Source organism: Aspergillus nomiae (assembly GCF_001204775.2).
Source record: "Aspergillus nomiae NRRL 13137 chromosome Unknown contig00024, whole genome shotgun sequence".
In the NCBI taxonomy this organism is placed as follows: Eukaryota; Fungi; Ascomycota; class Eurotiomycetes; order Eurotiales; family Aspergillaceae; genus Aspergillus; species Aspergillus nomiae.
This window is the reverse complement of record NW_015378079.1, coordinates 68,622-89,015: the sequence shown is the minus strand read 5'-3', so window position 1 is coordinate 89,015 and position 20,394 is coordinate 68,622. Positions and strand designations below refer to the sequence as shown.

At 49.1% G+C, this 20,394-nt stretch overlaps 5 protein-coding genes across 5 annotated transcripts; 4 read left to right on the top strand and 1 right to left on the bottom strand.

Annotated features, from left to right (window-relative positions):
- Window positions 1-1,580: 1,580 nt before the first annotated feature.
- ANOM_002855 (putative serine/threonine protein kinase (Nrc-2)) lies at window positions 1,581-3,745 on the top strand (the record flags this gene model as incomplete). Its single annotated transcript, XM_015548112.1, has 5 exons — window positions 1,581-2,460; window positions 2,548-2,721; window positions 2,777-2,902; window positions 2,963-3,344; window positions 3,400-3,745. 5 exons carry the CDS (start codon window positions 1,581-1,583, stop codon window positions 3,743-3,745), a joined length of 1,908 nt encoding a protein of 635 aa, XP_015410723.1.
- A 1,419-nt stretch (window positions 3,746-5,164) lies between these two features.
- ANOM_002854 (Zn(II)2Cys6 transcription factor) lies at window positions 5,165-7,475 on the top strand (the record flags this gene model as incomplete). The annotated part of the gene is made up of 4 exons (XM_015548111.1): window positions 5,165-5,549; window positions 5,613-6,118; window positions 6,182-7,203; window positions 7,280-7,475. The coding sequence occupies 4 exons, from the start codon at window positions 5,165-5,167 to the stop codon at window positions 7,473-7,475; spliced, it is 2,109 nt and encodes a 702-aa protein (XP_015410722.1).
- Window positions 7,476-10,165: 2,690 nt separating this feature from the next.
- Window positions 10,166-11,489, top strand: ANOM_002853 (SDR family oxidoreductase; the record flags this gene model as incomplete). Its single annotated transcript, XM_015548110.1, has 2 exons — window positions 10,166-10,196; window positions 10,255-11,489. 2 exons carry the CDS (start codon window positions 10,166-10,168, stop codon window positions 11,487-11,489), a joined length of 1,266 nt encoding a protein of 421 aa, XP_015410725.1.
- Window positions 11,490-12,013: 524 nt separating this feature from the next.
- On the top strand, window positions 12,014-13,379 carry ANOM_002852 (NAD dependent epimerase/dehydratase; the record flags this gene model as incomplete). The annotated part of the gene is made up of 5 exons (XM_015548109.1): window positions 12,014-12,100; window positions 12,162-12,406; window positions 12,477-12,624; window positions 12,686-12,958; window positions 13,050-13,379. 5 exons carry the CDS (start codon window positions 12,014-12,016, stop codon window positions 13,377-13,379), a joined length of 1,083 nt encoding a protein of 360 aa, XP_015410724.1.
- A 360-nt stretch (window positions 13,380-13,739) lies between these two features.
- Window positions 13,740-15,007, bottom strand: ANOM_002851 (NADH:flavin oxidoreductase/NADH oxidase; the record flags this gene model as incomplete). Its single annotated transcript, XM_015548108.1, has 2 exons — window positions 13,740-14,030; window positions 14,105-15,007. The coding sequence occupies 2 exons, from the start codon at window positions 15,005-15,007 to the stop codon at window positions 13,740-13,742; spliced, it is 1,194 nt and encodes a 397-aa protein (XP_015410727.1).
- Between the last annotated feature and the right edge of the window lie 5,387 nt (window positions 15,008-20,394).

The window sequence follows — 20,394 nt, the reverse complement described above, 5'->3', positions numbered from 1 at the left end:
AATAAATATACTGCGCACACTGCACTGTCTTGATGCACTGAGAAGGCATTTCAAGTCGCAAGGCCATCACAAAGATCTTCCCCCGGAGCTCGAGAATATGCAGATTGGTTGATTATGTTGGTGTTTATTTTGTCTCTTTATGAATCGTCGATACAAAACTGACGTGAACACGATCTAGACCATTGCATAGATCAGTTGCAGCAGTTATATTGAGACCGGTCTATCCGGCGAGACATAGCAGGCCTCTCCTGGTACTTTTCAGTGAGGCGGAACCCAAGCATACATGGCGGAATTTCGATACAATCAAACAGTGGGTACACTCGAAGGGGGCGGGTTACAATATGAATCAGTTTCGCATTGCAAAAAAAAGAAAATAAAAATAAAAATAAAAAAGTGGATACAAAATTTACGCGAGTTTTATTTTTATTTCATGCTCGTTTAGTCGTCTCCTGAAGCGAGGCATTAGTAGGCTCAATCTGGGCCCTTTGGTATGGGTCTTGGATAAGGCTGTGCTCTGAATCCTTGGCTTGTCATTCCTATTCAGCTAAGGCATCGAGTTCTGGTTTCGTTACAGACTATAAGGGGAAATGTGATATGGTGTCTGGGGCGTACGTATGTAGGAGTATCTCAATATACTGTGGCGTGATGAGGCATTTGTCACCCAAGATTGTTTTAGTTATCATTCAAGATTGATAATGAATGAGAATTCATTGCCAAGATGATGCGCCCAGCCACGCTAGTCCCGGTTTATCCCTGGACACTGGCCAATGACTTGCAAGCGAGGAACCATGTTTTAACCTTCGGCTGTCATTTGGGGCAATTTTGGGTTGAGGAGATGGAAGGCGACAAGAACCGGATGAGACGAACAAGAACATGGAGAAAAATAAAGAAGAACTATGGTTAATTGTAGTAGGCGTACGGAGTAGTACTACTAGTAGTAATCGAGAATGTAGTATGATTTTGTCTCAGCTGAGTTGAAACCCTAGCCACAACTCGGCATGTCCCGATGTTGCGGAAGGGTGAAACCCCAGACCAGAAGAAGGAGAAACCTTTAACCCATTGGACTGCGGGTGATATTGACCCGTGACTTATCTTGGAAATCGTTCAAGTCGATGGCGGATTTATTGACTAAGCCCGAAATTCCCAATCTTTCCTCCGCGTCTCCACTTTTTGTATTCCCTCCCCTTCCCTCTTTCTTTCTGTTTCCTCCCTTCTCCATTCAATGCTCTCACCCCCGAGTTGGAGAGGAGAGTTGAAATTAATTCTGCGTCTCTCGTTCCTCAATCTCGACTTTCTTTGACCGAATTTGTGTTCCCAGCTCCAGTGCTTCGACGGTGATTTGACGGGTGCCTGGCCTTCCGCCCATGTCACTATCAGTTTGCGGGTGAACGTCCCTTTGATCGCAATACTTAGCACCGCCTTCTCCCCCGCCGTTTCTAGCCCGTTGCTCGGTCCCCTTCCTTGCATCGATCAATCCAGACTATCTGCCCCTTCTTTACCCTCCCACTAAATTGCATTATTATCAACCTCGTGAAACGACGGCCTAATCCCCTGGGATATATCCAGGTGAACTCGTCGGCATGACCCAACTTTTTACCTCCAGTCCGTCCAATGTGTCGAACGAGAAACGTGGAAACTTCCCTAGCCTCTCTCTCCCGTCCAGAAAACATTCCAATGAGTCGAGCCATCTCCCGACAAAGATCAAGAACTTTTTTCGCATAAATAGCTCGAGCAGCAACTCGTCTCATCACAGTCATAGCCACAGTGGCGATCGGGACAGAGAGGGCAGTCCTCACACCGGCGCCAAGACCGAATCTAAGTCGGCCTTCAGGCAATCGCGATTCCTCCCCACAATTGGTCGCAACCGCTCAACCACCGTTGCTAGCGAAGGCAATCCGCTGGATGAGGGAGTCTCTCCAACTGCAACAGCCAATCCGTATTTCGTTCATCAGGGGCAACCGTCCTTACAGCATCGCAATGACGGTTCGGAGCCTTCTTCTCCGCCGGACACTCCAGAGCTACAGGTCGACGGTGTCTCCGCTGCTGAGCAGGCCACGACTGCCAATAAAACCGAATTAGCTCGAAAGCTTCGCCGCGTCGCTTCCGCCCCGAATGCACAGGGTCTATTTGCCAAGGGCGAGAATGATGGACGCCCTCAAACCGCTGAAACTGGAAACCAGCCCACAGTGGAAGAAACCGACTCTCAGATTACTATCGCGGAGGATACAGTCGGGAGTCTCTCCGTACCTAAACTTGGTGCCGATGGCAAGATCCCGAGTCCCGGTGAGATTCGCAACCAGGTGGCCTTCCGCAGAACGTATAGCTCCAACTCGATCAAAATTCGGAATGTGGAAGTTGGGCCAAGTAGTTTCGACAAGATCAAGTTGATCGGCAAAGGCGACGTAGGAAAGGTTTATCTCGTTCGCGAAAAGAAGACGAGCCGCTTATATGCTATGAAGGGTGAGTTTGCCGTGGCTCCATTAAACAGACCTAGGGCATGTAAATGTTCTGGGCATCCATCTTCGACACCCTTGCTGACAGCACCAGTCCTTAGCAAGAAGGAAATGATTAAACGAAACAAAATTAAGAGGGCGCTGGCCGAACAGGAGATCCTCGCCACAAGTAACCATCCTTTCATCGTCACGCTCTACCACTCTTTCCAGTCCGAGGATTATCTCTACTTATGTATGGAGTATTGTAGTGGTGGCGAATTTTTTCGAGGTGCGTATAGACCAGGGCCTCTATCTCAAATAGCCGCTGATTTTAAACTTGGTAGCTCTTCAAACACGCCCGGGGAAATGCATTTCCGAAGACGCGGCGCGGTTCTATGCGGCGGAAGTTACAGCCGCTCTAGAGTATCTCCATCTCATGGGTTTCATCTACCGGGATCTAAAGCCAGAGAGTATGTATTCCTGTCATACAGTACTGATAGTAGCCATTGTTCTGACAGTAGATTATTCAGACATTCTTCTGCATCAGTCTGGCCATATAATGTTGTCAGATTTCGACCTGTCTAAACAATCGGGCCCTGGTGGTGCTCCCACCATGATTCCGGGACGGAGCGGCAACTCGACGACGTCTCTGCCCACCATCGACACAAAGTCGTGCATCGCTGATTTCCGGACGAACTCCTTTGTAGGAACGGAGGAATACATTGCGCCGGAGGTTATCAAGGGCTGTGGACATACTAGCGCAGTTGACTGGTGGACCCTTGGTATCCTGATCTATGAGATGCTTTACGGCACAACACCGTTCAAGGGTAAGAACAGGAACGCGACGTTTGGAAACATCCTACGAGATGACGTACCATTTCCTGAACACGGGGGGGCCCAACAAGTTTCCAAGTAAGGCTCTTCAATTTTCACGTTCATGTGGCATACGCTAACAATATGGCGATAGTATGTGTAAGTCTTTGATCCGTAAGCTGTTGATTAAAGATGAGACGAAGCGTCTGGGAGCTCGTGCTGGTGCCTCGGACGTCAAAACCCACCCGTTCTTCCGGCAAACACAATGGGCACTTATTCGCCATATGAAGCCACCGATGATTCCTCATCAAAGCCGAGGAACGGATACACTTAACTTCCGCAATGTCAAAGAAAGCGCCAGCGTTGATATTGGCGGCAGCAACCCCACCAAGATGAAGGGTGTCCCCATGGATTCGGGCCTTGCCACGCCCAATGGGGAAGTGAACGACCCATTTGAAGAGTTCAACAGTGTTACTCTTCACCATGACGGAGATATGTAGTTCGTCAACCGATGGATGCTACGGTGACTGTACTGTGTTTCTCGGTGCATGACCGATTAGACCGTTTGAGTGTCCCTTGCATAGCTCTGGAGCTCATTTCACGACGATAACGCATGAAAGATCTTTGTATCCGAAGCAACAGTGTCTTACATTATAATCTGGAGTACGGGAGCTTAGAACTTTTTGTGGGTCTTTTGCTTTTACTCTTTTTGCTTGTTTGAGAACGCGTTTGATTTTTCTGTTCTCCGACATTCCTCGGCCTGTGTCTTTGTACTACGGCTATTACAGCTGACTTCCTCCATGGGATGACCTTTCGGTTTCTTGCTTTTTTGACTCTCCGGGCGCAGCGATGTATACGTTTGGCTTTGGCTCCCATTTATCACTCACAATTGCAAAGGGCGGCGTTTACGATTTCGGTTATATGGCAGAGCAGACTTGTTTTTGCGGATCATCTCCTGAGATTGTTCGCCTGTGAACAGGCGAAGTTAAAAGGATACGAAGACTTGATTTGGCTTTTGTTTTTGTTTGCATTGATTTTTTGCTTCCGTGAAGACCACATTTGGATGTCTTGTTATCCATATGTGGGCAGGCCCGGCGCCAGAACGTATGTTAGAGCTACAGCAATCATGAGATCCATTTTATTGCATTTATCTAGACGAACATTTGTTTCAACACTGGAAATCTCAGTGCGACTTTTGCTGATGCTGGGAGTAGTGCGAGACATGCGGAAATCATTATTTCGCAAGGGCTCACCGGCAATACTTAGGAATACCTGCCTGGTATGATTGACGAGCAGTTGGTCAGCGTATCATGTGTGGATGCGAGGAGGCCCTCATCCCGCGGTCTCTAGGCGACGGGTTTTAAAAAGGCGGCTCTCTCTTTCTTCTGGCGCTGTATGTTGTTGCAATATACCTGATGGGCGTGAAGAGTTCGCCAGAGGGATATCAATATCTTCTTTGAATGCCTAGCGAATGTTCTCGTTACAATGCGTTTCATCCAATCCCCATGTCTTGCTCGCGACGTGGTGAACCTTCCTTTCGAAATATTATCTCCCTGTCCTTTTGGCCAAGTTAAACAGTAGGGCGTAGGGCGTAGGGCGTGGGTAGCTTGAATGGCATCGTTCCCTTAATCAATACCACAGAAAATGTACTACGAATCCCTCTACACATTGATTGAAATACGCTTCGAACGTCTGTAAGCGCTTCTAAGACACTAAAGAACTAGCTAGATGTATCTAATCATATGATACTCCGTAGAAGACAGTTAGGAGAGAGGTTGTTTATGTATCCTGTAGGCGTTTGCTTGGCACCGGAAGTTCACCTTTTCCACGGCCTGACAACAATTGCCAAGTCCTTCGTTGACTACTACTATTCATGCTAGCTAGTGGCGACTACTACTACAACCACTACCACTACCGAGATGGTGCAACAGCTGGAAGCAAGTACGATCGATGGCAAGAGTTCACATGCTCGCATCCACATCAACCGAGCCTGCGAGCCTTGTCGGTCGCGGAAGATTAGATGTAATGGGCGCCACCCTTGCCACAAATGTGAGCAGCACCAACGGCAGTGTCAGTATCGGGCTGGAGGGGCGAGGAAGAAACGCGACCGTGTGCGAGAAGACACCCCGAAGGAGATTGAACTCAATCCAAGCTCGATAGAAGCCGAGCAAACTGCGGGCCCGGCGGACCCGGTGCCGCCGCAGCCACAGGTATTCAGCGATCTGGTTCAATTCAAGCTGCACCAGGCTTTGCGTGTCGGAATTGGAGTCTCCAATCAGGCCACGGGGTCTTTCCAATTCTATGGTAAGCTGCGATGATACCTACTCCGCTGGCTTCCCTGCTTGTGGGGTGCACTGATGTATCCAGGCCCGTCATCACATTTCTGCTTCATCCAAAGGATTTACGAACGAGTGAAGAGGAACTGCCACCCCGCTGAGTTGCCACAGAGGGACTCAACTGTTCCGGAAGCCCTGGAGAAATGGGGCTTGGAGAAATTCATGTTTTCGCGCGAATATGTCCATGGGGGGAACCCGCCGCTGCAGGCTGACGCCTACTTCCCCCGGGACATGGGAGTTCTATTCATAGAGGCCTATTTTCGCATCATGCATCCTCAGATGCCACTCCTGGCATATTCAGAGATTATGGAGACCTGGAACAAACTCTGGGAGCCACCCCAACCCGGCAAAGTGTTGAAAGACGCGGATCTACTGTACATGGTCCTTGCCATCGGCTCTCGTGTATCGAATTACAAAGGCAAACAGACCGCCGAGTGGGTTGATCTCTGGGCTGAGCATTTCTCTAACAAGGCGAATAATTTTGCCCTGTATTTTCAGGAGCCCAGCCTGAAGGGTACTCACTTCATGCTTCTAAAGGTCTGGGACTGGGAACCTGGCTGTGTCTTGACTTCGAAATGACGCTAATCGTACACCTCTCAGGCTATGTACGCGCTTCAAGTGATGAGGCCAAACGAGGCGTACCTCTATTTCGGATATGCGGCTCGCAACGTACTTGCACTCGGCATCAATCGGTCCCAGGTGACAGATGGAAACAATCTGAGCATGCATAGACTCCGGATCACGTTCTGGACGATCTTTGCTAACGAGAAGATATCGGCCCTTTTTATTGGTCGCCCGTCAAGCCTATGCGAGGACCAGGTCGATACAGCCTGTCCGGAGGACATCTTCCCGCAGAATGTAACTGGCATGGACTCTGACAGTCCGGAACATATCAGACCGACTGTGGAGTGCGCCTGGATTCGGGCTGCGGCCAAAATCGGCCGCGTCGCAGATAAAGTCTCGATCGCCACCTACTCTCCGAACTGTATGCGGGACATCTCCGACGTGGAAAAGTCAGAGCAGCTCGTCATCGAATGCGATGCGAGGTTGAAATCCATTGCACAGTCGCTCCCTCCGTACCTACACTTCTATGATCACAGTCTGCCCATCGGGGAAAGCTGGCAAGAGGTTCAGCGGGTCAGTCTTGGGTTGATCTATTACCTGACCTGCATGCTCATGCATCGACCCAGCCTGATGTATGCGACATTCTTTAGTTCCACCGCCGAGGCGGAAAGCAATGCCACGGGGCCTCTGAAGATTAAGGACTCCATTGATGCCTCTATTAACGCGGCGCGGAGCCTGATCGATTTAGCACACGACGTATATTTTCGACGGTTTCCTGAAATCCGGTCGGATGGCACCATGGCCACCTTCTTGACCTCCGCTTGTATAACTCTTCTTTACGATGTGCTAGATCCCCGGACCACCCAGGAACACGCTAAGGCCACGTTCGCTACCGTCGAGCGCGGCATCCAGTGCCTGGATGAGATTCAGCACGTGGGACCGTTGACGGGCAAATTAATCAGTACCGATATCATGAAGATGGCCAAGGATGCCTTGATCTCTATGGGCAATTCCTTCGGCACCGACTCGAATATATTTGACTCCTTTCCGTGGTTGCTGTAAGTTTAACTATGCCTTCCGTACTCCGTCAAGCGGATTGCTCTTGAGATACTAACCGGAGTACTTTTGGGACAGTGACGTCCAGGACTCATACGATCCAATACCGCTAGCTTCTTCTTCTTACCTACCGGCAACTACAGCGAACTCGGGCGTGTTCGTGCCAAATGCAAATGAAATGGGGTTAGCCAGTAGCACACCCAGCACGAATCTTAGGTCCTACTGGGTTGAGAATGGGTTTGACCCGCAAAATGTCCCTGAGAGTCTGTTTTAGAGTTCCTTTATACAATACTTTATTTTATATTTCGTATTGATTCTTAATATGTTTGCTGTGACTTTATCAGTGGGTGCCACGTAGCAAAGTTGATCACCCCGGCAATGGAAGAATGTCAACGATTGTAGAAGTTCTCGGGTATTCCTTATGTTATACCTGAGCGGAGGTAAACGTTTCCTACCAGCAGGGGCCGCTGTCTATGCCAACCCACTGCATCGAATGATTAACTCGTTTGCCGAGTCTGGGGGAATCTCGTGGCTAATTCCGTAGCAGTGGAGTCAGCTAATTCCGGATCTGCAAGGACACGGCCCTAGTTCCTTAGAGCATACGCATTTTCATTTAATTCCACTATAAAATCACAAGCTGATTGGAATTCAGAGAATCAGGCAGTAAATTAGTAGGTTATGGATGTACGCTGGAGTACAGTTACATTGATGCTCCATTTTCGTAGTTCATGAGAAGCTGTCGCGATTCCTGCTGAAACATCTCGTCCGTAGGCACGACACCTTGCTGGACCTGGATCCGGGCAAATCGGCTGAGGTGTAAGGCAAGGCGGTTCGAAAACCCATGGAGAGACATGTCTCGAGGCAGGATATCCGGCAGACCAGTGGTACCAGCCTCATCATCTCCTCCCACCTGGCCTGCCCCCTTCGTGCTCAGGCTAACCTGTTGAGTACCACCTCCGTTCACGCAGCGGCCTTCCGATGAGACCAGACGAGTTGTAGCTGTCTCCTTTCCGGTAGGATACGGAGGCATCACATTGCGGACCTGTTCTGCAATCTCCAGAGGCAATCTATACCCTCTCCGCCAGTTGCGCATAGTGCAGCCCTGGCGAAAGTGATCCGCAAGATGGTCTACTCGTTCCGTCCAGCTATTCAACTGGCGGCCGCAAAACCCGCATTGGCACATAAACGGAGGCGCCTCTTTCCGCCACCCGTCGATGGCTGGGATCTCGTTGACTCGATGCACGAGGCGCAGGTGCTGCACCAGATGATCCTTACGGGCAAAGCTGCGCACCGCTCCAGCGCATGTCGAATGGTTATGTTGTTCGAGATGCTCAGAGGTCGGTTCTGGGTCGCTGCAGTAGACACACTGTCGAGTGCCCGTTACTGGTGAGACGATGGAGCCATCTCTGGGCTCACAAATCCAGGTTTCGCGGTCAAGGTGTAGGGAATTCTCGTGGCGGACCCAGTCATACTTGTATTTGAAAGCATCGCCGCAAAAGGTGCAGTAAAAGTACCGCCGTTTCTGTTCTGCGGACTCCTCGTTTCGTTTGCTATTTCCCCGCCGAACCCTGCGTCGAGCCTTTGTATGTAACTTGTCAAATCTGACGGAACGATCGGGCTGTCTGTTGCTATTTAGAGCCCGCGAGTTGCTACACGATGAAGCACCGTTGCACGTGGCCTGCTGAAGGCGCTTGCATCTCCTCGCGTTGGCTGTCTCTTCTGCAGAACCGTGCCGGGCGTCTGTGGGCTGAGATGCGCTGATCCCATCAATTATGAGATCTGATTCTTCATCTGGGGCTCTTCTTCCCAAGGAATCCATGCTGTGTTCCGAGTCGGGGGCTAACGCTGGGATAACTTCTTGTGCGGCATGCGGACTGTAGCTACCCCCGGCTTGGGTAGCTTCATCACCACACGCATTGATGCTCCGTGTTTGCCGAAGAATATTATCCCATCCTGAAAAATACTGACAGGGTTGCGGTGTTGTCCCTTGTCCTGAGTGAAGCCCCGAAGGGAGCATAGATCGGTTGATCAGGTTCGCGGTTGCGCACTGGGGGAATTGAGCGTCCCCTGCTTTCCAACTGGCGGTAGTATCTGCAGGCGACGGGGGGCTCGTCGCCGGCGGGCTATTTTCGTACGTTAGCGTCAGGGCGAAGTTCGGCCTCGTGTGGGTGGTGAGATATCTCTACTACCCTCCCCTGTTCTTGGTCTGCTGGCCATATGCGTTTGTTAACCATAGTGCAAATGGCCGGGGGAATGGATCATCATCGGCCATTATACGTTCGGGCAGCGATAAACCAGACGAAGTAGAGAGAGAGGAAAGCTATAAAGATAGAAGAAAATAAAGACGGTTCGAGTAGAGCAAGGAATTCCAAGTGGAAGGGAAAAGGCCCAAACAATCACAGACAGTTGTCAAGAGCACAGGAAGCTTCCAGGGGAAACTCGGAAATTAATCTTAGTCCTGATTTATACCTTGTAGCACACTTTGTGTTGTTGTGTAGGGAAATTCTCATGGTTACTAGTCTTGTTACTAGTTTATCCCGAAGTACAGAATGGCCACACACACTGCGATGGATCATGCCCGTCATGGACAAATCATGACATGGGTCCAGCTCCTGCTCAACTAACAAAACTCCGCAGCAAAGCTAAAAGAAAGCCAAGAAAGAGTGGGGTGATTTCTCTAATTCCGTATAATCCATGGCTGAGTACCATGGTTTGGACACTGGCCTAGAATAAGATTTCCGAGCCGGGAACCCACAGGCATCTTGGAGACTACGTCAATGGCACTCAATGCTGATCCGATACAGCAGGGTCTTCACGACATCAGTTCGGTTACTGGTCTTTCCATCGTATGTAACCTTTATGTAGGGGAAGTCTATAAAGTGCGGGCGCCTGCTGGTGGTTGTTCCCATGAAGAGACGGAAAACTCGTAGTTATACTCCTTAACTAAGACCGAGTTCATTCATCATGCCAACTGCTATCGTGACTGGTGCCACTGGTATATTGTCCTCTCTCTCTCCTCTTCCTCTTGTTCATAGTATTGACCAGGCCGTTAGGTATCACCGGAAGTGCTATTGTCCACCACCTCCTCAAGGATCCTTCTTACGAGAAAATCTACTCTTTTTCACGCAGTAACCCGGGTGTCGAGCACCAAAAGATCCAGCATGTCAGTCTCGACCTTCAGAGCTCCGCACAAGACATGGCCAACAGCCTGCATGGCATCTCAGCGGACTACATTTTCTTTTGTGCATACCTAGCCAAAGAAGACCCAGACGAACTGTCCCGGGTGAACAGTACCCTCCTGGCCAACTTCCTCAAGGCACTGGCGATATCCGGGGCAGACAAGAGGTTAAAGCGATTTATCTTGACGTGCGGGTTTAAGCATTACGGTGTCCACCTTGGGCAGGGTAAGCAGCCGTTTTTGGAGGATGATCCTCTCCTCGAAGACGATGGAAACGCGTCTTGGCCGTCCATCTTCTACTACGAGCAGCAGCGCATTGTGGCCCAGGCTGCGGCGCAAGGGCAGTGGGAGTGGGTCATCACGCTTCCAGAGGATGTTCTTGGCTATGCTCGAGGCAACTTCATGAACGAAGCTACCTCGATCGGGCTCTACTGTGCAGTGAGTAAGGCGCTACCAGGATCTGAGCTGCCCTATCCGGGTAGCAAGGCCAACTATTTCACGTTCAACTGCTGGACCTCCGCGAACCTGCATGCGAGGTTCTGTCTCTGGGCTGCATCGGCCCCCGGAGCAGGGAACCAGATTTTCAACGTGATGAACGGTGATACCGAATCGTTCCAGAACTTATGGCCCCGGCTAGCACGACGATTCGGATGCAAAGTCCCCGATCCCCTGTTCCCGAATGGGGGCGTGCCCAATTCGGCGGGTTATAAGGATTATGAATCGACAACCATTCCCCTGCACAATAAGCCGCCTATCAAGATTAAGGCATCCAGCTTGGGGCTTTCTTCAGACCCGATTGTAGACCAACCACCGACCTTGTTTCTCCAGGTAGATCCCATAAAATGGGCACAACGAGCGGATGTCAATGAAGCGTGGGCCAAGCTACGTGACAAGTATCATCTCGATCAGAATGCCTGGGAAAAGGCAACATGGGATTTCTTGGTCTTGACCATGGGTCGCGATTGGAGCTGCGTAGCGAGTATGAGCAAAGCCAGGAAGCTCGGATGGACGGGGTATGCGGACACATGGGACGAATTGGAAGAGACGTTTCAAATCCTCGAGCAAGAGGGAGTTTTGCCCCCGGTGGATCAATTGAACCGGGATTTTTAGTAGTGTAGCGCAGGATGAGACTTGTATGAGTGCTTAAATTCCTTATCCTTTCTATATGATGAACTTCCTTCCCTGATATCACACGACCACAGCATGAAGGTAAAGTCGTAGATTTCATCTCGCCCGCAGGACTTGAGTTGAATAATTGGTGTCTTTCTGGACACGGATACGTTTATAGATTCTGCGTGGGCTGGTGTATACCGTAGTGCCATCCGTTCCCTACACAACGGGAATCAATGTAGGAGGATGAAATAGATTGATCGTGTCTTGGCCAACTGCTTACGCCCTACGCCCTACCACCTCAAGGAATTAGGAGGTAGTGAGTTGTATCTCACCTAGCGATGTTAATTCCACCGAACCTTTTCGGATTCTGTGACCTTGACGTCATGAGTTTTCAAGGTCCCAGACTTATGCAAACCTATATAACATTGGAACGGCGAGGATATCCCTAAGCTGTCAAAGTTGTATGACCCTCGTGTCATTAAACAGTTCAATTAAAGACTTCTCATCGCGGTTTTCTCAAAATGTCGACAACCGGAGCGGGCCAACATGTTCTTCTGACGGGGGCCAACGGCTTTGTAGCCTCCCACATCCTAGAGATCTTAATTGAGGTATGTCAAACCATGGACTAGGGTTTTCCAGGTCTATTCCAGTTTACTCACCTGCGGCTAGCGCAGATATACCGTCACGGCCACGGTTCGGTCGCAAGAGAAGGCCAACGATATCCTCAGGACTCACCCGTCGTGGAAGGGCCGCGTGGAATTTACCATCGTGGCGGATTTCACTTCCACACAGCCGTTTGATAATCTTTCCAAGAACGCAAAAACCCCGTTCAACTATGTCATTCATACTGCATCTCCTCTCAGGTTCCAGGTATCGGACATTCAGAAAGAGATGATCGAGCCAGCGGTGATGGGGTAAGTTTGCCTTGTTCAGCCTCAACAGCTTCAGATTCTCCTTCGCCACGATGGGAGCTCACATCGACAGAACCACGGAGATCTTGAAAGCTGCTAGCCATTACGGCGGCGCTTCCCTGAAACGATTTATCCTGCTAGGGAGTGCAGTCTCCGTCTTAAATTCCTTTGAGGACATGTCCAGGGAAGGGAAGCCATATACCGAGAAAGACTGGAATCCTGTAGGAATACTCCCCGGCCCTCCTTACTCCAGGGTAAAGGAATTATCTCACACGGCTCTAGGTAACGGCGGAGCAAGCTATCGAACGGAACGACCCCGTTCTGGGCTATAATGTATCCAAGACCCGGGCGGAAGCCGCGGCGTGGGAATTCATGAAGCAGAACTCCCCAGCTTTCGACCTAGTGGTGATCAACCCCGATATCATCACAGGGCCCATGATACATCCTATTTCTGGGCCCAAGTCGGTCAATGAGACCAACCAGTTTGCCATTCGGAGCTTCATCGATGGAACCCATCAGAAGATCGAAGGCGTGACGTTCCCCTTCTACCACTTCGTGTGTCTTCCTCTTTCGTTACCTGTGTCTTGAGCACAACGCAAATTATTTCTGAAAAGATCTCTGGCTCACGTATTTTTTTTCCCCCTAGGTGGACGTCCGCGACGTAGCTCGGAGCCATGTAGATGCACTAACCAACACTGCAGCCGCAGGCCAGCGCATCCTTCTCATTTCAGGCTTAATCGCGCCGCAATTGGTCGTCAACATCATTCGGAAGAATTTTCCTGCCCTCAGGGATCGTGTGCCCGAGGGGAATCCCTCCCAGAGCTTGCCCCCAGGGGTCCATCCCACGGGATGGGATATGCGGACAAGTGTGGATATTCTCGCGAAGGGCACTGAGGAGGGTAAATGGAGCTATATCGACCTCGAGACTAGCGTCACTGATGCCGTTAACTCGATGATTGAGCATCGTACCATTTAAGCTCTCAAATGTCTTGCTTTGAGTAGTTCTGTTAGGACGAAGTTAAGCTACTAAACTGACTGTGTCTGTGCTTTCGTTTCTTATTAGTCAAGATGGCCAAATAGTGATTGTCTCTTCCCTCTTCCCATTCAATATGGAATTATACGTTCTTCTCCGTCGACCAGAATCACCCTCTCTGGCGTATAAGAAAGACAAACTCTTTACTGCAGTCAATGGGTAAACACTCTGAGGCAGAGTTCAATATTGCAATGTATTTTCGAATTAATCAAGCTTCTAGGATCATATCTCGCGAAAAAAAGAGGAAAGATAGCCACTGTATGTTCCTATAATACAAAATATTAGAAACACGATACACCACAATTAGTCAAAAATAGATGCTTTCATCGAGTTGGGCTGGATATAGTCCGACGCATTGCGGAAGCTGGTGAACCCCCATCGGATCTGAGCGGCCATTGCAATCTCCACGTCCAGTTCTTTGGCAAAATGCCACGACAAGCCCGTATCCCGCTGGAATGCCCGTCCAACCAAGATCACATCTAGGTCGTGGTCCTGCAGCAGCCTCTCCGCCAACTGTCCATTGTTGATCATGCCCACTGCCGCCACGAGCATCCGGTCTCCCACTGCCCGTTTGACAGCCGCCGCAAAGGGCGCCTGGAAGGCCGGCCCAGCAGTGATCTTCTGTCCACTATGTACCCCACCACTGCTGATATCGATCAGGTCAATACAGCCCTGTGCTGCCAGGCGCGGGCAAATTCCACCGTGTCCTCCAAGCCCCAACCCTGTTCGCCTGGCCGATGCTCCAGCCAGTCCGTCGCAGAGACCCGCAGGAACACCGGCATCTGGTCCCCCACCGTCTCACGGGTCAGTTGGGCAATTTCCAACGGCAGCCGGATCCTGTTCTCGAAAGACCCTCCATACCGGTCGGAGCGCTGGTTCGAGGACGGGCTCAAGAACGAAGAAAGCAGGTATCCGTGGGCGTTGTGGATCTCGATAAAATCGACTCCAACCGCAAGAGCCCGTTTCACAGCGGCCACCCAGGCATCCTTGAGCTCCTGGATATCATCCAAGCTCATCGCCTTGGGGACGATATCTCCCTCAGCGAAAGGGATTGCACTCGGGGCCTTGACATGCTCGACCCAGCCTCCTACTGCATTGGTCGCAGTGACACCCCCCAGCCAGGGCGCGACGGTGGACGCCTTGCGCCCTGCGTGGGCCAGTTGAATCCCGATCTTCTGCCCTTGGCTGTGGGCGAACTCCACCACCTGTTGTAACATCGCCTTCTGCGAGTCCTTCCACAGACCCACGCACCCGGGTGTGATACGGCCTTCCGGCACCACGGCAGTGGCTTCGATGATCATCAGGCCCGGGCCGCGTTGTGCAATCCCGCCATAATGCGTCAAGTGCCAGGGAGTCATATGGCCGTCGTCGGCGCTGTATTGGCACATGGGCGCCAGACCCAGTCGGTTTTGGAAGGTTTGGCCGCGGATGGTCAAGGGCTGGAAAAGTTTGGGGATGGGCTTTCCACTTGTCTGGGGATCACGCGCGGTGCCAGCTGGAGGGAACTGCGCCGGCGTGAAGAACGGAACTCCCTCAGCGGGCTTGCAAGGAACGTCTGGCCAGTTCGTCATTGTTGTTTGTTGAGTCAAGACAAGGGGAAACGTGAGGTGATGGTGATCTGGGAGGAAGCACTGAAGCAATCGATGGGTTCGGCGATAGAAGATGAAGCAAGAGGCACTGTGGTCTATTTTTTATATACTTTTTTTTTTTCTATCGGCTGTGTTATAGCCAGCAATTCTAGGCAAGGCCCACGTTAGAGTCCTATTGCATCTTGGTAATCATTTTCTCTCTCCCTTCTAGAAGCATTTCCAAATGCTTCGATTGAGCAATCTGCATAATAGTCAGCAAAAACACATTTGTAATCCTCTGCATTCTTGTTTGTTGGTCTCCGATTCTAATGATGGCTGGGATATTGAATCTCGGAATTAGCTCTCGGGATTATCCTTCGGATTCCTTCCCAACGGAATTAGGGTGTATCCACCCACGCCTTAATCAACTTTCGGCTTTACAGTGGATAGATTAGCCAATGTTTATGACCTACTAGTATAGCAGTGAACTGTTCTTCTGCGAGTCCCGCCCGATTGCCCGATACGGGTGCCGCCGCTTTTATAAGGACAGTATATGAGCTGTCCGGGAGCCATCAGTGAGCGCTCTGGGACACTCACTAATTTTTTACTGAGCACGCACCGACCGCTCCGGCTGCTCCTAGAGTACTCAGGTAGTCTATCAGCCATCCCTCTAACAAATCCAAGAGCAGGTCATATTGCTGCTTTTTATCCATTATGTGATATGAGCTTAGTCTATAGATTGTATGCACACTAAATTCCGCGGTCTGTAAGTCTCCATCTATACACTTCCATAAGCCCTCACAATAATTAGGGCTAAATAACTTAGCTCGAACAATGCATATAATAATTTCTCTTGTAAAGTGCAAAGTCGCGTGGGACTCGGAAGAAGTAGGTAGAACCAACTCCAGCTAGCGACTACGTAGACTTATATTTTTAGTCCTAAATATATAGTATAAATTGAGTATACTCTTCTCTTGCGAGCTTTTATTTCAGAAATATTATTCTATCAATGATAATCTCTTTTTGTGATATTCCCGATATTACTATCTCTATACTTTTGCTACACCTAGAGTGGCATAACCTAACCGTTGTAACCTAGCCATAACCTAACCTAACCTAACCTGGCCAAATGCCAGTCTGTTTATTTAGTTGACAGGTCTTCTACCCTGACTAGTAGATAATCTTGACAGTATAAGAAAGTAAAAATGAGGGTGGGACATAATACATTACCCTAGGATGTTTAGATGCGGAAAAGTGGTATCTGCGAAACTGTTTATTTATTTATGTTGATTGGGAACAGTAATTATTGGCAGCAGATTGCACAAGGCCTACTATTCTCTAGAGAATTTTTAGGACGGAAATGCTGTACAAATGATAGGGCTAAGTGGTCCAGAAATGAATGTGCATTTCATGCTCTACTCTCTAAGTTTTCCCCTCTCGTGGCTATTAATAAAGAGCCGTGGTGTAATGAGATTTCCTGCTTACCCTTCACATGCTGTCTGCCATTCGGTTTCCTGGGCATTAAGCGGGAACACAGCAATTATGGCTATCTGACGTGTAGAGTGATCATGATGATCTAGGCCACGAAACTTGTGGCCGAGCAGAGGGGTAGAACTGATGGATATCTTCCAGTCCCCCTGCCTCGATGTATTAGGATTCTCTAAGCTTTAGTCTCGTACTGAATGGACCTACTAGCCACGCCTAAGCTCCTTCCATTGCATTTCCTTGCCTACTCGACAGGTGTTCTACCCTGATAAGTAGTCCCGTTACACGTGGGATGATGGTCTGAGTCATTCCTCTCTACGATATCTTCTCATTTATAAATTCTATGCCTGAGGCCCTGCCCAGTATAACCCTGACGTTTCTTCGAGGCCGATAGATTCTAGTTATTCTAGTTTTTCGAGCCTTGACGCAATACTAGGTCATTCACGGATCTGGCTTTTTGCTGCTCTGTATAGAGATATTGCGGATGGGATAGATAAGAATCCAAGTCGTTGACTTCTGGCTTAACAGGTTTATCCATGTTCTGAACATAGGTAGGCTTTACTACTCATTATAATTAACTTCGAAGCTTGCAAAAAACAAACAATTATACACCGGGTAAAATTGACAGAAGTATCATTCTTCACCTAAGAGCGGGCTGAACGTGTTGATCTATTTGTCTTGTGCTTCTCCTTCCCCTTTACACAAACGGTTTCTTTCACTCTCCCACAGTATCTAAGGCCAAATGAATACCCTATTTCTTTCAGTTATAGACAAAGCTAGCACCCAATCCGTCACGTGGACTGTCCCACAATCTATCTCCTCTCAGAAGGATCTCATCCGGTTTCCACACATGAGACGCCTATAATCTCCTCCAAGAGCGTCACTTGCTTTGTAGCCAATATCCCAAGACGAAAGGTCGAGATTCACCGGTATTCACCAGCTGACCAAAGCAAGAAAAGACAGACTGTTATAGAATGTTGTCCAAAGGTTAGTTCTAACCTATTCTGATAATGAATCATAAGGCAGCCGTACATACCTAGCCATCTATTTACGTTTCAGGACAGCATAACTGTGCATGCCTTCGAGATCGCTGCAACTGTGGGGAGCATCGCCCGGAGTGTAATATTCTCCATCACAGTTTTTCCCTTTCCAAAAAACAATATTATATGGTTCACCGTGGGATTTATACTCGGCAGACCACCAATTGGGCTCAAGCTTTTCACAGCTACGTGGTCTGCCATTGTCTCCTGCTGCACCAGGTTGCCAGCCCTGACATTTGTTGTGGGCAGAATAGAAACCGACCGACCAAGCTTTGGCAAGGGGGGCAGAGGCGAGAAAAATAATACTTAGAGAAGAAAGAAGCTTCATGGTGGTTTAACATGCAATGAACTTAGATCTGGATGTAGAAACGATGAATTTAGGGATAGAAGTAGAAGTCTCTCTGGGGGAGAGTACGATCACTTTATATCTTGCAGCTGGACTGCATCTTCCAGCTCTGGTACTTTCATTGGACTGTTGGAAAGTGTTGGATAAGCACCTCTGTAGGGCAGTGTACCTGTAATTTTAGTGGGTCCTCCTTCATCATTGGCTGTGTCGTCTAACTGGAGACTAATGACTAATAAGATTGATATCCAGTATAGACATATGTATATTAGTATTATTCAGATCCCAACACAGATCTTCCTCTCAGCATTGCTTTTATAAATCAAAACAGGACAAATTCTTATCCTACACGAGGAAAATGTGGACCCTAAGGCACCTGCAACCGTCGCCATTCCCACGCAAAACGGCCACCTGACAACATCAGGATCTATTGCTTCCTACGAACAGTCAGAATCGCTAGTTAGAGTACCATAAATCTAGCCTAAGTGACCTAGGTAACTAGAATGACACATGTTCCAACCCACCTCAAACCTGTTTGGGCTACAGAGTGTGGCAGTGTGATGCTACTCTACAACACTTTGTGAATACTTCTGGACTCCGATTGGTTTGAGGTCTGGACCCCTATACGTATAGTTACCTAGCAACTCTTTGTAGACGCTCAGAGCCACTGGATATCAATAAGAAAACTGGGTCACATATTTTCGGACCCCAACTGTAAGCTCTGATCAGGCCAGCAACGTTCCATCAGGGTTGCTGGGCGCTTCTGAGCGGAAAATATTATACTATTTCCCTAACATTGCAACAAGAGAGCTAGCTTTGTAGAGCGGCTTGCCATAGTCTTGAACAATCACACGACGATGCACCCGACTTTGAGTATCAGGCGTTCCACTATTTTTACTCGGGGATCTGGAGCAAGTGCGGTTGCGAAGGGGGCAGTGACGCATCTGTACCAGCGCGACTTGATGATCTTTTCCGCCCAGCATTGCTGCTATACGAGCGGGTTCTTCCTTGAAATGGTTTCTTCAGCTAAGGGCGTAACGAACCGTGCTGACTTGTGACATTTGGCTTTTGCCAAGTCGAGCCCTTGGCGAATGTTTGCAAATACATCGTCCTCTTTTTCATCCACCAGAACTGTCTCATGAAAAAAGAGTCTGGCAATATTGACCACCCCACTGTCTGATGCTTCCTGGAGCAGCATACCTTCTTCGTCCCTCTCAGGGTACTGCCACGAGGTCTTTCACGACGAGTGGCACGTTTGATTCTCCTTCGCGATGAGCTTTCCAGCAAGTTGTAGCCCTCCCAGCAACACAAGACGTCCGTTTCATAAGTTTATCTAGAATGATGCGTTCAGGCTGTTAGTCGCATAAAATATCAATGAAGCGTTTCCCATCCGAAGAGCATATGACGCTTGGGGTCATATCCTAGCCGTTTATAGTCCATTAATAGATAGCCAACAATTACGGATACAAATCTTGACCCGTCCTTGTTGATATCAAAAGATTCTGATGCAGTGGCTCCTGCCCTATCAAACTCCCACAATCGCATTATAGAGATCCACAGAGAGTGAAGTCCAGTACGAATCGGCGGGTGTCTTGTGCAGTGAATACTTCGCGCACATATCTGCCCAAATCACGCCACGTCCTTGACGCCGTATCAAGTTCGGGGTTGCTTTTTCAATTCACCCGGGGTTAAGATACGAGACCAATAAGATGTATGGCCGGGAGCGGTTTTGGACTCAGTCGACAATGGCAACATCTAGCTTCCGACTTGCCGTAGACCCCTGTAAGGGTTGGGAGGCTGGGCCAAAACTGTCCTACACAAGGACAAGTGAGGATTGCCTTCTATCATGAACCTTCGAAACAAGTCGACCTTTGGCTTTTTATTCTAGTCGAGTTGGCTCTAGATGGGCCCCAACAGGGAAAAGACCTGAGTAATAGATATCACATGGTACAATAGAATCCAGGATAGATGACCATACGTATTCTCACGTTACAGTATGAGAGTTAGTCTATAACAATTTATACAATCGCTGTTGGCTTTCTACTTCAAGAACAGCGGTCTATATGTATCAAATCATCCCACTATATAGAATGTCTACGAAGGAGAGGCAGGGTCCTAAAAGTGTATAGCTTAAAGTGATGGAACTTGTAGAAATTTTACCCTCTAGACGAAAAATTCACCCGAAAAAGAATCTCAGTAATTAATTAATTTGGGGCTAGAAGCCATTTAATGAGGGACTTTGTATTAGCTGAAATTCTCAATGGCGGTGACACACGTCGATTACTGCTCATGAAGTGGACCTCAATCGCAAATTCGGAGGCTTTGTGATATTCCATGCCCTCAACTAAATCAGCACACGCACTCCTGCCTTGCTCCACGCTCCGGGATCAATCACTGAGCAAAAGCGGCCCTGAGCTAGACCCATTCCGGAAAGGGAAAGTCGAAAAGTTTCCGCAGAAAAACAGTTCGCTAGTCGGAGGTGTCACTGCTGATACTATAATCACTGCTGCGTGCATGGCGAT